This window comes from Urocitellus parryii, chromosome 3 (genome assembly GCF_045843805.1).
Source record: "Urocitellus parryii isolate mUroPar1 chromosome 3, mUroPar1.hap1, whole genome shotgun sequence".
Taxonomy (NCBI): domain Eukaryota; kingdom Metazoa; phylum Chordata; class Mammalia; order Rodentia; family Sciuridae; genus Urocitellus; species Urocitellus parryii.
Genome location: NC_135533.1, coordinates 87,203,842 through 87,222,258, shown reverse-complemented (window position 1 = coordinate 87,222,258; position 18,417 = coordinate 87,203,842). Strand labels below are relative to the sequence as shown.

At 41.3% G+C, this 18,417-nt stretch overlaps 1 protein-coding gene across 2 annotated transcripts in view; it reads right to left on the bottom strand.

Annotated features, from left to right (window-relative positions):
* Wipf3 (WAS/WASL interacting protein family member 3) overlaps window positions 1-18,417 on the bottom strand; it is an 88,880-nt gene that overhangs the window by 46,274 nt on the left and 24,189 nt on the right. For both annotated transcript variants that reach the window (XM_077795988.1, XM_077795987.1), the window contains one exon: window positions 16,626-16,789. In XM_077795988.1, coding sequence (XP_077652114.1) covers window positions 16,626-16,736 — 111 coding nt within the window. In that variant the 5' untranslated portion in view covers window positions 16,737-16,789. The remainder of the gene's footprint in view (window positions 1-16,625; window positions 16,790-18,417) is intronic.

Below are 18,417 nucleotides of genomic sequence, written 5' to 3'. Positions count from 1 at the left end.
GAATTTTAAAAAATAGTGGCCTCAACTTTTTGTGGAATGAGGTGAAATATAACTCAAAAGCAAGAAAAGTGAATCTTCCAAAATGTTGCTATGATTTCTTTTTAAGAGAGGCAATTTATTTCAGCTTGTGCACTGCTACTTCACGGGGGACAAAATTCCCCACTATGTCAAGGGTCAGGGGTCAAGGCTGGGTCAAGGTGAGGTGAGGGAGGTGCTTAGGGAGCAAAGTTAAGGAGATGAGTAACCAGAGTGAGTGCCCTCACCTTCTTGCTCTGCCCTCTACTCTGGTGAGGAAGACAGCCATTTAAACCAGATCTAGAAATGACTGAAGTCCATTTTCACCCAGTTCCCCCTCCTGCTACACTCCATTCTTGACTGTAATGGATATACAATCCTTGGTATTCTTCCCTTTTCATATGTCTAATCTGAGGGTAGAAACTGCAGCCTATCCTCATGATCTGCAACAAACCCCAGATTTTAGAATAATTTATGCCCATAAATTGACTGGTAGATTTTCAGATTTACTAAGGGAATATGAAGAGAGTGAAAAAACATTTATTTCTCAAACTTCTTCAAATTATAGTTTAAAATAATTAATTAGGGAAATACTCAATAGGGGAAAGAATGCAAAAACTTGAACAAAGGAGATGGGAGAAATGTTTGCAGCCTCCCCATTATAAGAATGAAGGTGGGAGCCAGACATGGTGACACACACCTGTAATCCCAGTGACTCAGGACTCTGAGGCAGGAGGATCAAGAGTTCAAAACCAGCCTCAGCAACTTAGCGAGACCCTGTCTCTAAGTAAAATACAAAAAAGGGCTGGGGATGTGGCTCAGTGGGTAAGTACCTCTAGGTTCAATCCCCAGTACCAAAAAAAAAAAAAAAATTAAAACAAACAAACAAAAAGAATGAAGGTGGGGAATGTGTGATAGTTCCCAGGGGGAAAGAAGCAGATCTGTGAAGGAGATTGCTCTCCCTCTGTCTCTATAGCTACCTCTACAGACATTCACATAAGAGAAACGCACATGTGGCATAGTAAGAGACAGATCAGGTTGCCAGATAAAATATAAGATGTCCAGCTAAATTTGAATTTCAGCTGAACAATAAGAATAATTTTTTTTAGTATGACACATTTGCTCTATACTTATACTCAAATAATTCTTTGCTGAAATTCTAATTTAACCAAATGTCCTATATTGTTATTTGCTAGCTCCAGCAACAGGGATAAAGCAATAAAGCAAATCTAGGTAGAGCTAGGAAAGGTGAAGGAGACAAAAATAAAAATACAAATGGAAGAAGTGAGACCACTTGTAAAAAGCAGACAGGTTACCCCTCACATCTCATGTTTTCTGCGGTTGTACTTTTGCAACTCCAGGTCTACACAGAGACCTGCTAAGGCTTACCCTGGCTCTGCCCTTCTCATCTAGTCATAGTCCAGCCCCATCATGCCAGCAAACATCCATTAGGAACAGGGAGCTCCCAAGAAGAGAGGCAGAGCCACTGTGCGGCAGGTAAGCCAGGCAAATTGCTTTGTGCTTGCTGAAAGACCGTCCTATAATGGATGTTAAAATGATCCAGGGTTGCAAGGAATTGACAGGAGTCTCCATATAAGCATCTAGAAATAGCAGTTATCTGTCTATTGATTCTGAAATGCATTACTCCTGCAACACACTCAGCATTTCTGTAATCAGAAACAAAGACCTAAACAGATTTTAGAATCGAAAAGTTCCTTCAAATCAGAGATTCTGCATTTTTCTAGAAAATAAGACAAAACACAACAAAACACCACAGGAACTTGGGGTTTTGAACACACAGCAACACAGGACAGTAGATCCAAGCTGCAGCTTCTGTTTTGAGATGGCCACATCTGGAAAGACAGGTACCCCAGGGGCCTTTCCCCAGGTGTGGTGGGAGCAGCTGATGGAGTCAGCAGTGCACATGTGTGCCATTAAAGGTGCTCTGTATAAGTCTGCTTGGGTGGCTGGGACAAAGCACTACAGACAGGGTGGCTCAAACACCAGGATTTATTTTCTTTCTTTCTTTTTTTTTTTTTTTCTCATAGTCCTGGATGCTAGAAGTCCAAGATCAAGGTGTCAGCCAGGTTAATTCCTTCTGAGGCTACTCTCCAGGGCTTCTGGATGGCCTTCTTCTCTCTGGTCTCATGGGGTCGTCCCTGTGAGTGTGTGTGTGTGTGTCTATGTCCCAGTCTACTCTCAAGGAAACCAGTTTTGGTGGTATAGGGCCTCCTCCACCAGCCTTATTTTACCTAAATTACCTCTTCTAAGACCTCATCTCCAAATACATTCCCATTTGGAGGAACTGTGATTAGAACTTCCAGATGTGAATGTGTTGGTGGGAGAGGGCAGTTTCATCCTGTAACACATGAGTCTGGACATGGTGGTGAGGCTACTGCTACTGGTGCCTCTGACATAGATCAAAAAGAACTTTATAATTGTGAAGAGCAGCTCAGCAGGTCCATCTGCTGCAGTGTGGTCTGTACAACTCACTGGGTCTGAGTTCTTCATCTGTAAAACAGGATCCTTCAATTTGGAACTCACCCATCGTAAAGAGTGTATCAAGGTTCAAAGAGATGTTAAAATCAGTCCACCTCTTACCTCACAATGTTATCTATAATAAAATATTAATACTGATAATTAATGGCAGATGTTAATAGTGCACATCCAAATGCTACATCTCATAGTTTAGCTTCCAATTTCATCTCAATTGGGATTCAAATTAAGCCACAGCTAAAAATTATTCTGAGGGCTTTAGGAGGGTGTTCTATACATACAGAGAAAATTCTGGGAGGAGTGCATTTTTGGTGTAATCTTTTAAATTCTTTTTATGTTGGGGACACCAGCAGCAGTGGTGTGGCTATTCCATATGACCCCTGGGGTCCCCAGCAACCCAAGGAAAAGTGTGCTCTTAATTATCTATTATTTATCTCCTGAGCAGATCCCAAGGCTGGGCACACAACTTACTCATACTGCCGATGCTGGGAAGGGCAAGGCAAGCATATCCTCCTTCCTCAGGGAGTTTTACCAACACCCGGTGAAGACAGGCAAGCAACAAGTCATCTCAAGTGTAATGGTGTTTAGGCTTGGCCAGGTGCTTATCAGACATGAATGCTGCAGTGAAATGTGCACTTTTGTTTTACACATGTTCATATTAATTCCTAAGCCAGGAAAATGTTAGCAAAATGGAAAAGAGCATCTACATGTAAAATATCATCAACAATGAATAACTTTATGGTCCTTGCTTCCATGCATTAATTTGTCTTCGTAGTGACCATAATTAAATAGAAAAACTTTCTAATTAAGGCACAGAAAACTTAAGTAATCTGGCTTTCTAAAGCCACACAGCTTGGATGGAAACATATGCAGTCTACTCAGAAATCTTAGCCACCATGGCTCAAAGAAGGGGACACATCAGCATACAAAGGTCTTATTGGAGTAGCACTATCAGAGAAGGCCATCATAGCCAGCCCTACTCCCAGTTTTAGAGGGTTTCCCAGCCATCTCTGCCACAACTGCAGCTCAGGAGGCAATGAAGTAGAAGGAACAGAACGCAGGGAAAGGATCCCTTCTAGCAGCTGTGTGACTCTGAGCCAGTACTTAACCTTGCTGTGCCTCGGTTTCTCCCTCTCTGAAACTACCTTGGTGATATGTATGACTGTGACAGATGCTGTGGATGCCCCAGGCATAGCTACTCAGCCTAGCCCCAAGCCTGGCTTCAGACAATGGCCTTTTGGGCTAACCGCTGTGATGTCTGACAGAGGAACTCCCAGATGGGGAAATGAAGTGCTATAGAGGAACAAGAATTGGTTTGCGAAGTCTCCTAGGGATTCCCAGCAGGGTGGAGGCCCCAAATAAACTACATGCATTCAACTTCTTATCTCAGAATTACCAGTGGGTCTGTGTCAGAAACCCTGAGCTGGTTAACTATACTTGGCAGGAAAGAGAACAAGAGGCTTGGTAAGATGCCCTGCCTCCAGGTAAGGTGGCTACATTCCAGAAATTATGGTGGGCCAGAGGGCCCTGTGGGTTAGTGCTCTGGGCATCAATCAAAGCAGCATATCAGGGTGCCCATGCTGAGTTGATTCCTGCTGGTTTGGGTTCTCCTGGCATCTGGACAGTAAAGCAACATGTTCCAGAATAATGTGTCCTGATACCGCTGCCACATTTTTAGTTAATTTCCCCAAAGAACAAAAGCATGTGTGAGCTTGCATGAGAAAGAGTTTTTACACAGTTCCTCACATAAGCCCTAGGAGCTAGTATAGTGTGGTCATATCTCCACCCCTCATCCGATATCCCCTGATTTTTACATTTGAGAATCCAGCCTTTGACGAACACATTTACAGCTTTGGAACAGCTTTTCTCTTCAGGCATTATCTAGCAACAATTAGAATGAAAATGGAACCCAAGCAGAATGAAGCAAAAAGAAAACCAACAGTGCCTCTAAGCCTATGTGCACCTGTCCTACAGTGAGGACCGGAGAGGCAAAGGACAGAGAAGCCCAAGGTGACACAGAAGGCGCTGGTGAGGCCCATGTGAGGAAGCTCAGCTCCTGGGACACCTGACCAGAGGTGGCCCAGCTTTCACGCACAAATAGCCATATAGCTAGTCCTGTCAAAATATCGCCAGAAGAAATAACATTGAACTTCACAAAGTTCACAGTGTCTTCCAGGTCTGTCACTTGAGTACTGTTCTTATCCAAGACAAACAGGGAAGATTGGCACTGTCGCCAATGGAAATTTTATGCCTTGAACACAAAACTATATGGTTCATTTGGACATAAGTCAGTGGTGGGCAGGGAATGGTGTTGAATGGTCCTGGTGAGAAAAAGAGCCATGGTTTTTCCCCATGAGGGTCAGGAATGGGATGATTCAACTGAAAACCTGATTAAAAAAGGAAGAGGAGATTGGGCTAAAGTGACAACCCTCAAAAGTAAAGAGGAACTAGTATGTGAGTTTGCACATGGCTGGAGAAATGAGCAAGATGGAAAATGGCGGGGTGGGGGGGGGAGAGCAACTCAAAAGAAAATACAAAATATTTCTCTGATATTGCTTAGCTCCTAAGTAATTATTAAACATTGCCATAGATTTAATTTCTTAGAAAACTCCCTTAAGAGATCTTAGCATCCATCCATGCTAAGATCCTTCACCAGCGCAATCAGGAACCTCTTTTTCCTTTAATGATTGCCTCAGGTTCATCTTTAACATTATATATGCAATATATATATATATATATATATATATATATATATATATATATAATTATACTATATACACCTCCATAACACACACTTCTGCTGGCTATCTCTACACCCAGAGGTTTTATCTCACAGTTTGCTTTCCTACTAACAGTCACAAGACACATTTCGTCAGATATGAGAGAATGCTGAAGGTGAAAATTCTTCCATATTTGGTGATCTTGGGCTTAAGGGGAGTTGCTGACAGGGAGAACTGCTTTAATGATCGTCCCCCATGTCCTCTATGCTTTGTCTGAGGAGAGAACACCAGCTAAGCTAGATGTCCTTGGACCAGCCAGAGAACAGGACCTGCAACAGTTTCACAAAACATTGTTATCTGGGCTTTGCTTGGTCTCAAGGTTTATTTGAATAAAAACTAGCAAGGGAGGCTGTGATGGGGAGCCCAGAGCTTCTGGACATTCCTGCTGAAAGTCGCCTGTATGGACTCTCCTTGGGAGGGAAACCAAGCCACTATATTTCTCACCCTGTGGATCAACCCTTCAGCTGTAGGGAGAGCTAAAAACCCTGCTCAGGAGTCCCCAGCAAAACAGGAGTCAGACCAAGTAGGGAAGCGGAGGGACCAATCTCAGTGATGTACAGAATTTCCAGCAGAAAACCTGCACTAACATGGGTCTCATTTTGTAAAACTGGAAAGACTGTAACAGTTGATCTCAAACGCCCTTCTGAATTAGTGAAAGCTTGCTATGGAACTCCCTGGTTCTGTCAAATCACCTATATTTTGAATTAAGCAAGACTTTCTTAATGTTCATTAAAGTTTTTTTTAGCTATAGAAAATTGTTAACATATACAAATGGAGTGAAGTATAATAATCCCCAGATATCACCATCCAGCTTCAGTGCTTATCAGCTCACAGCCAATCTGTGTCTCCACACCAATCACTTCCCTCCTCCAAATCCCTGCTTGTTCAAAACATATATCCAACATTGTATCTTCCACAGATTTTATTATAAAAGAAAATAACTCTTAAACAATAACAATATTATTAAATAAAATAAGTCATAAAATTAATTTGTTTATATAAACCAAAATAAAGAAAATATCTGTGTTAAAATTTCCCTGATTAATTTAATTTTTTCATGATTTTTAAAATTTATTCTTTTTAGATATACCTTACAGTAGAGTGTACTCTGACATATTATGCAAACATGGAGTATAACTTATTCTAATTAGGATCCCATTCTAGTGGTTCACCATGATGTGCAGTTACATGGATGGTGTATTCATATATAAACATAAGAAAGTTGTGTCTGATTCATTCTACTGTCTTTCCTGATGAGTTTTAAATGAATGTTTTGCTCAGGCAGTGAAAGACCAAGCCATAGCATTTGAATCTCAGCATCCTGGAACTGCCATGAGACCCAAGCAACTGTGTCCTCTGCTTTAGAGAGGGACAGGGAGCCAGGCGATTTAAAATTCTCACCCAGGCATCACCATTAACTTTCCAGGGAAATGTGTGTCCTTCCCTTCAGTGTCGTGGTCTGCTGCTGCCAAAGCTGCTCATCAAATGACAAATCTAATGGCAGCTGGGAAAGCAAACCCTCCTCCAAATGTCTTAAATATTTGAACCACGCAATTATTTCGTTGAGTAGATGTTAAAGGATACCCCCAGATCTCCATGCACACATTGTCGGTCACCCCAGTTGAGATGAGGCCACAGCTGAAGCCAGGTGGTTCTGACCTGTGGCTGATTCCATGTAGTTCCTGCAACTCTTGTGGACCCAGGTCCCCTCAGCTTAGTCCACAGAATGAAAAAGAAGACAAACCCTTAACTCCCCAGACAGCCTGCAGGAACGGGGTACTGGCAAAGTGGGTTTGGATGCCCAGAAAACCTACAAGGTAACTTCTGTTCCCCTGTTTGGAGGTTATTTTCAGACTCTCCCACTGTGGATAACTCAGGCTCCCCACCTAGATCTTCATTTCTGGTGTCTGACCTCTGCTTTGCTCTGACCTTTTGACTTGTATGCATCAGTACAAGATTTGTCCAGTTGTTTTCTGGTCTCTAAAATAATAGTAGCTACCATTTATTAAGCAGGCACTTTGTAAACAACAGCTGCTGTTGTTAGCTTATTGAATCCTTTCAAAACCCCCTTGATTCATTTATTCCACATGTATTTTCAAAGGTCACCCTGAGACAGGTGCCATCCAAAGTGTTGAGGATGCACTGTGAGCAACACAGACCAAAGTGCCTTCCTTCGGGAGATTTCTGTGCTAGGAGCAACCTTCCCTAGAAGTGGCCATTGTGATTCCCACTAACAGATAAGGAACCTGAAGCTCAGAGTTGTTAAGTAATTCACTTGATATTCTATAGCTAGGAAATAATAGCACACCTGGGATTCAATTTCCAATCGGCGTAAGTCTAAAATCTATGGATTTTTGTTTTAAACATACTATGCTGCATCATTACATGATCCTGATTAAAACAGTAAGTGCTGACCCGTGGGCTGTGGGACACAAACACCCTTTTAGCTTTTACCCCTTTGAGTTTTAGACCCTGTACATGGTACAGGTATAATCCTGCTTCTACTAGCCTGAAAGCACATTTCTACTGCTCTATTAGAGCAGATCTTATTAAAATGGAAATCTACTGCTCCAGATGGAAATCTATTGCTACCATCTACAAAACAGGTACACTGTGTACTTTCTGTGAGTTTTTAAATGTCTATTGAAAAGCAAAGGTACAGGATCTACTCTTTTACAGAACAATAGAAAATTGGAATGGTGATGTTGTGCCAAAGGATACTTAAGAGCTTTTAAAGTCACGCCCAAATACTAATTGTTGCTGCCCCTAAAGTTACTTCTGATATAATTGCATTTGCTTTATCAAATGTTCTTACTGAAATTTGAATATATTGAACATGCACTGGCTTTCAAGTCTTAGGCAAGGGGTTTTTTGGTCATTGCAGGTTTGCCTAGTGACTTACAGGGTCTTCAGCAAAGTCAGTAGCTCAGAAAGGCAGTTCCTGCTAGGTGCTGGCACTGACCTAGGCACACACCCTCTCTCTGGGTCACTCACTATTACCGTGTGACCATGGGCCCCAAGACCCTCTTTCATCCCTCACCCGACTTGATTGTTTAAGAGACGGCTCAAATGATAGAAGAAGCAAGCGTAGGAAGAAGCAATATGACTAATTCAGAGGTCAAGAGGGCTCTTTAAAGATGAGACTTCAAGGAACTCTCAGGTGGGAAATGATGAAGAGGCAATAGAACCTGCAGAATCCCGGTCTGAGAATCCAATTCTCTACTCAACATTTCCATGACTGAGCAGTGATCTATGACAAGCTTAGGGTTCTCTGGATTCAGGTTCTAAACTCTCCTGAGGCACAGACCCAGGAATTCTGTGCAGCCAAAGCTTGATGATGGTCAGTCAAGGTTAAGGACGTGGTCTCCTGAAACTGAGCTTAAGTGGCATTGACTGTCCCCACTGTGTGACCAGCATCAGAGACCCAATCTTTCTGAGCTCATCCCCAGGCAGCTGTAAGCTAAAGACAAGACAAAACTGAGTTCCTCTGCCTTGTGGCCACTTCTGTAATGTTGATTCTCTGCTGCAAACCATGGGTTTAACTCAAATGGAAACTTGCATTTTTTTTTTTTCTGTTTAGAGGTGGAAACCAACAGAGCAAGCTGGGGAAAACAATGGATCCACAAAGAAAAAGAAAAGAATGGTCATAGGAGCAGGTTAGGCATACAGGAAGGAAATCTGGAAGATGTGTCCAGGGTTTGGAGAATGGGATCCATTGATTTCCTGGTTTTTAGATTCAAATAGGTAGAAGCAATCCTTGAGAATTGCTTCCCTAAGAATTCCAGTAGCTTAATGCCCTTTGAGTTTACATCAAAGAGCAGTTGGCTTACCAGTTCAGAGCAAGGACTGGTGCCATTCGGCTGGGGTTCAAACCACACCCTGCCCCCAGTTAATAGCTATGTGCCCCTGGGTGAGTCACTTCTCTCTCTGCCCCAGGTCCATCATTGCAAAACAGCACTATCAGTGTTGATCTCACTGGTTATAAACATGAATTTATAATTCGTATTACATGCTTAGCATAGTACCTGAGGCACAATAGCTAAAGACAAGACAAAACTGAGTTCCTCTGCATTGTGGCAGAGTGAATGTTTGTGATTGTTGCTATACACTATTATAATTCAGTCCAACTCAGCCAATTGGCAAGAGATCATTACTTTAAAAAAAATTAATTATAAAATTAAAAAGATTCCATGTAGATATTTGGAAAAATGTGGAATTACACAAAAAATGAAAATTAAAATTACCCACCACCCCTCCCCCATCTGGGAAACCCAGCGAGGACATCTGTGTCCTCACAATCTATCTGAGCTCACATGAGCAGGCGTATTTTCTTCTATACAGTTGGGGCCACACTGCTTAGGGATGTACCCTGCTTTTCTCATTCCACATACCTGTCCTTTTATTCAACATTCTAGGAGACAGGACCCACAAGCTGCTGGCAGCAGAGATGTCCTGTCCACACAAATGAGCTCAGTGGGCCAGTGCCTCCACCTCACTGCAGTCTCTTCTGCCTGGTTGAGGCTGCATAGCTCTTTGCTTGCTGCAACCTGAGCTTGGTGGGATTTTTTGTTTTGCTTTGTTTTTCCTTTTATCACAAGGATGGTGAAAGAGGTGAGAGCAGTTAGGGGATCAGGCATATTGCCCCAAAGACTCAGGTTCCAAACCATGGTGTCCTTTCCTAATCAAAACCACATACAGCTGAAAAGGCACTTGGGGGAGGGGTAGAGGCTCATGGGCAGTTTTCTAGGAATTGTTAGTTGCACTGGAGTTTTAAAGGCATTTCAAAGGCAGAGAGCCAGAAGATTCAGGTGTAAAATAAAATTCCAGTGAGGAATGATCACTTCAGCAATGGGCCACATCCAAGGGTCACCCTCTGACATTGTACCCCATGTCAGCTTCTTGTCATAACCCTGGGTTGCCTAGATGCATGAGAGCAGCTCCTGCTCCAATGCTCCTGTGATACTTGAGAAAGGCCTTTCACAAGAACACCCAGGCCTTCTGGCAGAGTCCTAGACATTATTAGTGCATAATCGCCACCTCCTGCACCTCCTGCCAGCCTTTTCCTTTTTGTCCTTGTCACCCCACCCACCTCACAGCTATGACAGAAAAAACACATTTCAATACCATTCTGAATGGCTCTTTGGAAGTATGAGTGGCAGGTCCTGACACACCCCTCTCTCTCATAGACAGGAGATCTGTTGCAAAGACAGGCTCTGTTTTCACTAAAGCAGGGTTACTGCTCCTGGTGCAAGCCGACAGCGCGGGAGAATCAGGTTTTAAAATTACTTGAAGACAAAGGTGTAGTTTTGCAAACTGGTAAGCAAATGTCAACTTAATATGATCCTAATAGCATGGCATCATGCAAAAACCTTCTCCTTATTCCATCGGCCACCATCGATCCCTGGTAAACCTCTCTCATTATTGACACTAACCAAAGCACTACAGCATCAGGAGAACCTATGTGAGTGACAGTATTTAAGAATTTGTAAGCCTTTCATTATTCCACATGCACCAGTAAACATGCAAATTACAGAACTTAGTATAATATGCAGTTCTGCTAAGCGCCCTTCCACCAAGAACACTTCACCCCCACCACTTCTTTTTAACAAGAGCGAACACAAGTCTCCATGTCTCCCATGGGACATCAGAGAACACTGCATTTTCCACATTGCCTTTCACAGATTGGCATGTTGTCCTATATCGCAAGCCTTTGCGTGCTAGAGGTGGTGGGAAAACCTCCCCTTGAAACTCACAGCTGGTATTTCCAGCACTGTTAAATCTACTTTTACAATAAATCATGCATTTCTTAGACTCCACAGAGAAAAACCATGCCACCAAGTTTCCTGAATGCAAAAACTGGCAAACACCTTAAGGGAGCAGAACAGTGAGGGGCCAGGATAGATGTCTGCTTGTAATTTCTCCTCAGCATCCATATTAACAATGATACCCCAAAACAGCAGGCACAAATATACAGCGCTGTGGTGTCTTCCTCATTAGAGTGCTGCTTTTAGTGGGAAAGCATGATTAAAAGTCAGTTTTTCTTTGGTGTTTAAACAATAAGTATGGCCAACCCTAAGACAACTGCTTCCTTCTGAGGATGTTTTAACCTGAACAGCAACATTAAAAAATAATGCCATGAGTCTGGGGCCGTAGCTCAGTGGTAGAGTGCTTGCCTAGCATGTGTGAGGCACTGGGTTCGATTCTCAGCACCTATTATAAATAAATAATTTAAAGGTCCATTGACACCTAAAATTAAAAAAAAATAATGCCACAAAAATCCACAAATCTATTTTATAAATAAATACACGTGTTGTGGCCAGGAACCTGTCAGACTCTGCCTGGGCTACCCAACTCCAAAATGTATCAGCTGGTGAGTGACTACATTTGCTTCCTCTTGGACAGAATGTACCGCATGTCAAAGGGGATTGTAGCAAGAAAAAACCTCACAGGCCCTCAAGGAGCTGATTCACCCAGCCTGCATACTAGGTCCAAGGACACTTGAACAGGAGGGGTCAAAGAACATTTGAAAGCAAAAGTTCAGTACAATTCTGCTGCATTTTAAAAATCAAACCCATCACATATTTTTTAGATATGTTAAAAGCAACAATAATTTAGGTAGACAAAGCAACAATAATTTAAGTATAAGAGGACCACCAAAGTACCCTGAGGGCAATTTTGATATTGTTACTGGATTTTAAAAGGCTGAGACAAAGGAGTCTTGCTGGAAAGACAGAGAAATCAGCTGCAGGAAAACAGGATGGCAGAGCTGTCAGGGTCTAGAGAGGGCTCACTCCAGAGCTCCAGCAGGCCCCTGGCCCTTCTCCCTCCTCTGCTCCCACATTCTTGGAAAAAGAGAAGATATGCATCAGAAATGGGGGGATGAAGACAGGGAAGTGGGGAGCAAAGAGATGGGGGGAATCTCTGCATTGACAAGGATTTTCTGCTTGACCCAGCTGTAGTTAGCTTCCGCACCTTCTCCTAGGCTCATTTATGTACTTCCTTGCAAAATTCACCTTTGGCAAAGAACCTGGCTAAGTTAGTTTAGACAATGCTCTCTATTTGGTTGTCTGTACCTTCCCCTAGCTGGGGTCTGATCAACCTGGCCTGTCCTCAGCAAGAATCCTGATGCTTCCTTGACCACATATCCCTTGGCTACAAATTCCCACTTGCTCACGCTGTATTGAGCCCAATCTCTCTCCCCCACGGGAAATTCCCACTGAGTGGTGCCTGTCACTGTGGTCTGAACACAGTCTTTTTTCCAGCCCTTTAACAAGTATCACTGAGTAATTGTTTCTTCAACAGCATTGATGTTTGGAGTTCTGAGCCCTGGTTATGAAAAACTTCAACTCCATTTCCAAACCCTATTCACACAGATACTCATTCATTCATTCACTCACCTACTCACTCATTCTTGCTTATTTCAAGCCAGGTACAAGGGACACACACAAAAAAAATGACAAAACATCAAACACAAACCAGAGTTAAAGATGGACCATAGATCTGAAGGAGGGTTTTAAAAATGTGTCTAAAGCCAGTGTGGAGTAGGAAGAAGTGACCTCTGAGCTGAGAGTAGCAGAAAGGGTCTTCCGAGTGGAAAGGACAGCCATGCCAGAGATCTAAGGTGGGAGACCCCAGGAGAGGGGCTCAGTAGGAGAGGCAGGCAGGGACCAGATCAGGTAAGGTGGGGTGGGCCACAGTTGAGAGGGGATGCTGAGACATGAAGCATAGAGGCTAAGATATGATGCAAGTGTACTAAGACCACTGCTTGCTGGTGACGAGTGGAAGGCTGAGCCAGACTAGCTGGCTGTGGGACAGGTGTTGGCAAATATTTTCTGGAGAGGACCAGACAGTAAATATTTTAGGCACTGTGAGCCAAGAGGCAAAATCAAGGATAACATGTATGTACTTATATAACAAAAGAGAAAACAAATTTCCACAAAATATTTATTGTCAAAATTCAAAATATGTTAATAATAATTGAGTCAGTATTTAAAATAAATGTGTACTCATTAGAAGAATGGAATTCCGTTTGGGGAAAAAATCACATTTTCCTTAATTGGTGTTTCTGCCTCTGTAGCATAAAAACAGCCACAGACAATATGTAAATGAAGGCTGTGCTCCAATTAACTCTATTTAAGGGCTAAGATTCCACATAATTTTCATGGGCCATGAAACTTTACTTTTGATTTTTTTCCAGATATTTAGAAATGTAAAAGCCATTCTTAGCTCAAGGGCTGTAAAAAAATGGGTGATGTGTATGGATTTGGGCCATGGGCTCCAGTTTGCCAGACTCTAGTGTAGAATGTCCCATATTCTGGATGTGCCTGAATGTTTGCTCATGAGTACATTCATTTTTGGCAGATTACTACAGGGTGATGCTGTGTAGTTCTCAATGTATCACAGCGGCTTGTGCTGTCAGTCATTTCACTATAGCTGATACTAAGTTTGATCCATTTTAAGGGGAAGTTTTCCCCTTTGTAATTAGAAGTAGTCTGTACCCCCTTTTCCCCAAAAAAGAGCTGGAGTATAGCTCAGTGGTAGAGTAGGCCACTGAGTTGGATCCTCAACACAGCGCACACATACACAGCACACACACACACACAGCACACACACTGTCATCTGTGGTTGACATTTATTGTCAAAATTCCTGAGAACAGGAATTGGGGTCCTGAGAACATCCTGAGAACCCAAACAACCTTTCATGAAGTGATTTCAGCTTTCATGGATGGTTGTTGTTGAATAAATTAGACAATGGAAATTGCAAAATAATTTGAATGTAACTTTAATGGCTGCTGGATACATACCATTTTGTGGATTATTTATTTATTAAATTGAAAATCAGAATTTTAGTTCTTTTCTTTCTTTTTGGTTGCTACTCTAAGTAATACTTTCATTGATATCCTGTATTTCTATTAATCTGTGATGAATAGTTAAAGAAAAATTGCTTGAGGTAAAACTAGGTCATAGAGTATATTCATTTTCTGAAGGGTTTGGTCTTTATTGACAAATTGTGTCTTAGGGAATTATAACACTTTTTTTTCCCCTAACTAAGTATTATAAGTATTATAAGAACCTGGTTCCTAACACTCCAGCCAACAAACTGATGGAGGAAAATGGTTTCTCATTACAAGATGAACATCCCTTACGTGTCATGCTGGACCAGAGCGTTTCAGATTTCTGATGCATTCAATTTTGAAATACTTACATAGACTATACTGATTGAGCATCCCTAATCAAAAATCCTAAATCTGAAATGCTACAAAACCCAAAACACTGTGAGCATCATGTTAATGTTCAAAAATGACATGATGCTCAAGATGGAGCATTTTAGATGCTAGGTTTTTGGATTAGGCAAGCTCAACCTGTAGGTTTAATTTACATTGATTCAACTGTAGTGGAGATCAAAATATTTGTATTTCCTCTGCTCCATCCTATTCCATTTCTCTATTTATCCTTTTTATACTGATCTGTAGGAGCTCTTTTTATACTAAGGACATTAATTTTTGTCTTTAATATATATTGTAAATATTTTTCCAAGTTTGCAGAAAAATGTTTCAAAGAATATTAAAATGTACGTGGTTAGTTTCCTCTCAAATTCACCTGTTCTTCTGTAAGATAGATGGCCCAAAAGGAGGGAGGGTTGAAAAAAAGAAATAGGGAGGGACTGTAAAATACTAACCAAATATAAAATTATGATTATTTATTTTGAATTTTGGCATCTTTTTTATGGTAAAGTATTTCAACTTTATTTATTTATTTATTTATTTATTTATATTAGTTGCTCATGACAATACAATGATCTTGACATATTATATATTTAATTTTGGCATCTTTAAAGGAAACAAATTCCCTAATGAAATATTAAAATTTATTAACAGTATTATTGAATTTCTTTTAATCTTTGATATTTAGAGCTGATTTCATTATATGCAAAATTATGTTGTTAATTCACCATTTTTCTCTACCTTTTCATAATCAGCATAGATGTGAGTTTTAATTAACACCAGAGCTTAATAAAGTTTTTAATTAACAGCATAACATAATACATTTAAGGTATCATAAACCACTTAAGATCTATTTCTTTTCACTAGAATGAAGAGTATTGTTGTCCATATCCGTGTATAAATTCCTTTTGGTTTTTTTAGGGTTAAATACTTAAATTAGTCTTTAAAATAAAACCAGGGGAAATTCATTCAGGTTTGCTTTATCTACTAGAGAACTCCAGAAAGGCTTGTTCTACATGTATTGAGCCCGGATAGCTGTGGGTCACCAGCAAGGTTTAAAAATAGGCCATTTCCCAAATCTCCAATAACATGGGTTTTGGTAAGTTCATTTATTCTGGTGATTCATCCTGTATCATCATATTTAAAATTATTATAAGCTGTTCCTCAGTGGGAGCAATCTGTTTAGGATCCATAAGATAATTTGTGTATGTTTCATTCACTTATAAATCGCTCAACACTGCATGATGACTGAATTCTACCGTGTGGGGTTGAATTCATCAGGGAAACTTTAATACTTATTCTTACTCTTTCTCTATATTTTGTCCCCCACCAGGGGACATTTCACAATACTCGGGGACATTTTTTATTGCCATGTTTGAGGGATTCTACTGGCATCTGGTAGGCAGAGGCTAGGGTTGTGGTTAAGTATCCTAAAATGAACAGGGCAGCCCGCTCCTCCAACAAGAATTATCTGGTCCCAAATAACAGTGGTGACGAGATTGAGAATCCATGTTCTAAAACAAAATGACCACCCTCTGTGGCCCCTACTGAACCCAAACCAAACTATGAAACCAGGAGAGTGTCCAGTAGCACAAACTGAAACAGAAAGAGTTCAGTCTTGTGCAAACAGGGAAGTTTTAGTGATTTATATTTTTCACTGTGGCATTTCACATGACACTTGACTTGCTTGAACGTAGAACCAGGGACTGAAGTCCAAGGTGTCATTATCTATCACCTTCCCATTTACAACGGGAACTTGATTTTGCAATGCCTCCTCAGCTGTGCGCTTTGGCAGGGCCTGGCACGTGAGGCTCCCAGTGAGGTGGAAAGACACGTAGGGAAACTCAAGGAGCCTGTACTGGGCGGCAGGAGTCAAAGGAAGGTGACGCGAACAGTGCAGGTGGGTGCTGCCGAGGAATAGAAGAGACAGATACCTTACCCAGGCTGGTTTGGAATCAGATCCTGAAGCTGTCAGAGCTACCTGAGGTCCACCTGCCACAGCGGAGCTAGGTAGTGGTTGCTTCTGAACATGGAGAACCTTTGCCTATAGTGTAATCCAAGCACCCGATGCTCCAAAGCAAACCAGACAGAAAATAAAACAGGGTCTTACCGGAGGTGCTGATGGTGGGGGAGGGGGAGGAGCTCCCAGAGGCGGGGGAGGAGCTCCCAGAGGTGGGGGAGGTGGAGGCAGAGGAGGTGGGGGCGGCGGCGGCACTGGCATGGCACTGTTGGTGTCTCTTGTTTATGAGTGGTCCCAAGAGAGGGGTTTCTGCTCTGAAAAAGAAAAAGAGGGATAGTTTTAAATGGATGTCTTTCTTTACATGCAGGCAGTTCATGTGTTACAGACACATGCATGTTGTAGACGGTTTCGTTCTTAGGCTTGTTCATTAATTTATTGAATTCATTCATTCACTCAAAGAGCCCAGTGCAAGGCTGGCCTCGGGCTAAATGCTGGGAACAGACCAGATTCTAGAGATAATTAGGTGATAAAGCTGATAGAATTCAGCTATTTTTGTCTCAATAAAAATCGAGTACATGTTGGGCTGGGGATGTGGCTCCAGCGGTAACGTGCTCGCCTGGCGGGCGCGGGGCGCTGGGTTTGATCCTCAGCACCACATAAAAATAAAAATGTTGTGTCCGCCGAAAACTAAAAAATAAATATAAAAAAATTCTTTCTTTAAAAAAAAATCGAGTATATAGAGAAACAGCCACACTTCCTTCTATAAGGATTTTTCCAGATAACTGAAATCCACATCATTAGCATTGAACCTGCAGTTTTATCCTTTTCAATGCATACTGCATAGATTCCCAACTTCCTAAGCAGAGCAAACAGAATGAAATTTAACCTTTTCTGAATGTCACAGGCTTAACATTACTCATGACGCAAGCCTCAAGCAAAGCTTCCAGAGGCGTTAGTCATTCTCCTGACTCTTTCTCTCCTGTCAGCTCTGACTTTCCTTGCTGTCCCCATATAATAGTTTCTGCACAACCTCTGGGTATAGGCATGCACTTCTCCTCTACATAGACTTTAATCTGGCATTTGCACACCTAGGGCTTTTAGGCATGATTCTGCAAATAAGGTTCTATTTCAGATATTTCAAATAGTTGATATCTATTTCAAATAGTTGATATCTAATCTCCAGATAAATGTACTTGTCTTCAGAGCACACGTGTGTCTGGATGCAGATGAATATCTTAAAACCCATATCAAGTCACACTGTAAGGACTAAAAACCTATATTAAAGAATCCCCACAATTATGACCCTTTTAACCTTCACATAGTCTACTGGATTTTGCTTACTTAATATGTTAGTTCTCTTTATCTTTTTACACAGTGCCTATTATGTGACAGGCCAATCACATTAATTTCTAAAACAATCCTCTAAGGCCAGTAGTAACATTCTCATTTTTATAGGTAAGCAATATGCCACTCAGAGACATGAAGTTCTTTGCTCAAAGTCATACCCCCTAGTTGACCTTGGACTGGAACTCAGGCTTAAAGGCCCAAAGTCCAGTCTCCTTTCAATGTGATTTTTTATTTATTGTGGCAGAATAAAAATAATATAAAATGTATTGTTTTAACTATTTTAAGTAAACCATTCAGTGGTGTTAAGTACATTAACAAGGCTTTTTGACAATGACCTTATCCATTCCCAAATATTTTCCACCATCCCAAAGAAAAACTCTACCCATTAAACAATAACTCTTCATTGATCTCCCCACCACCGCTCTGTTCTACTTTCTTTATCATGAATTTGCCTCTTATAAGTACTTCACTTATATGGGACCATACAATATTTGCCTGAGTCTGGCTTATTTCACTTAGCATTAATGTTTTCTGTGTTCATTCATGTTAGCATATATCAGAACTCATTCCTGATTATTCCATGATATGTCAATAC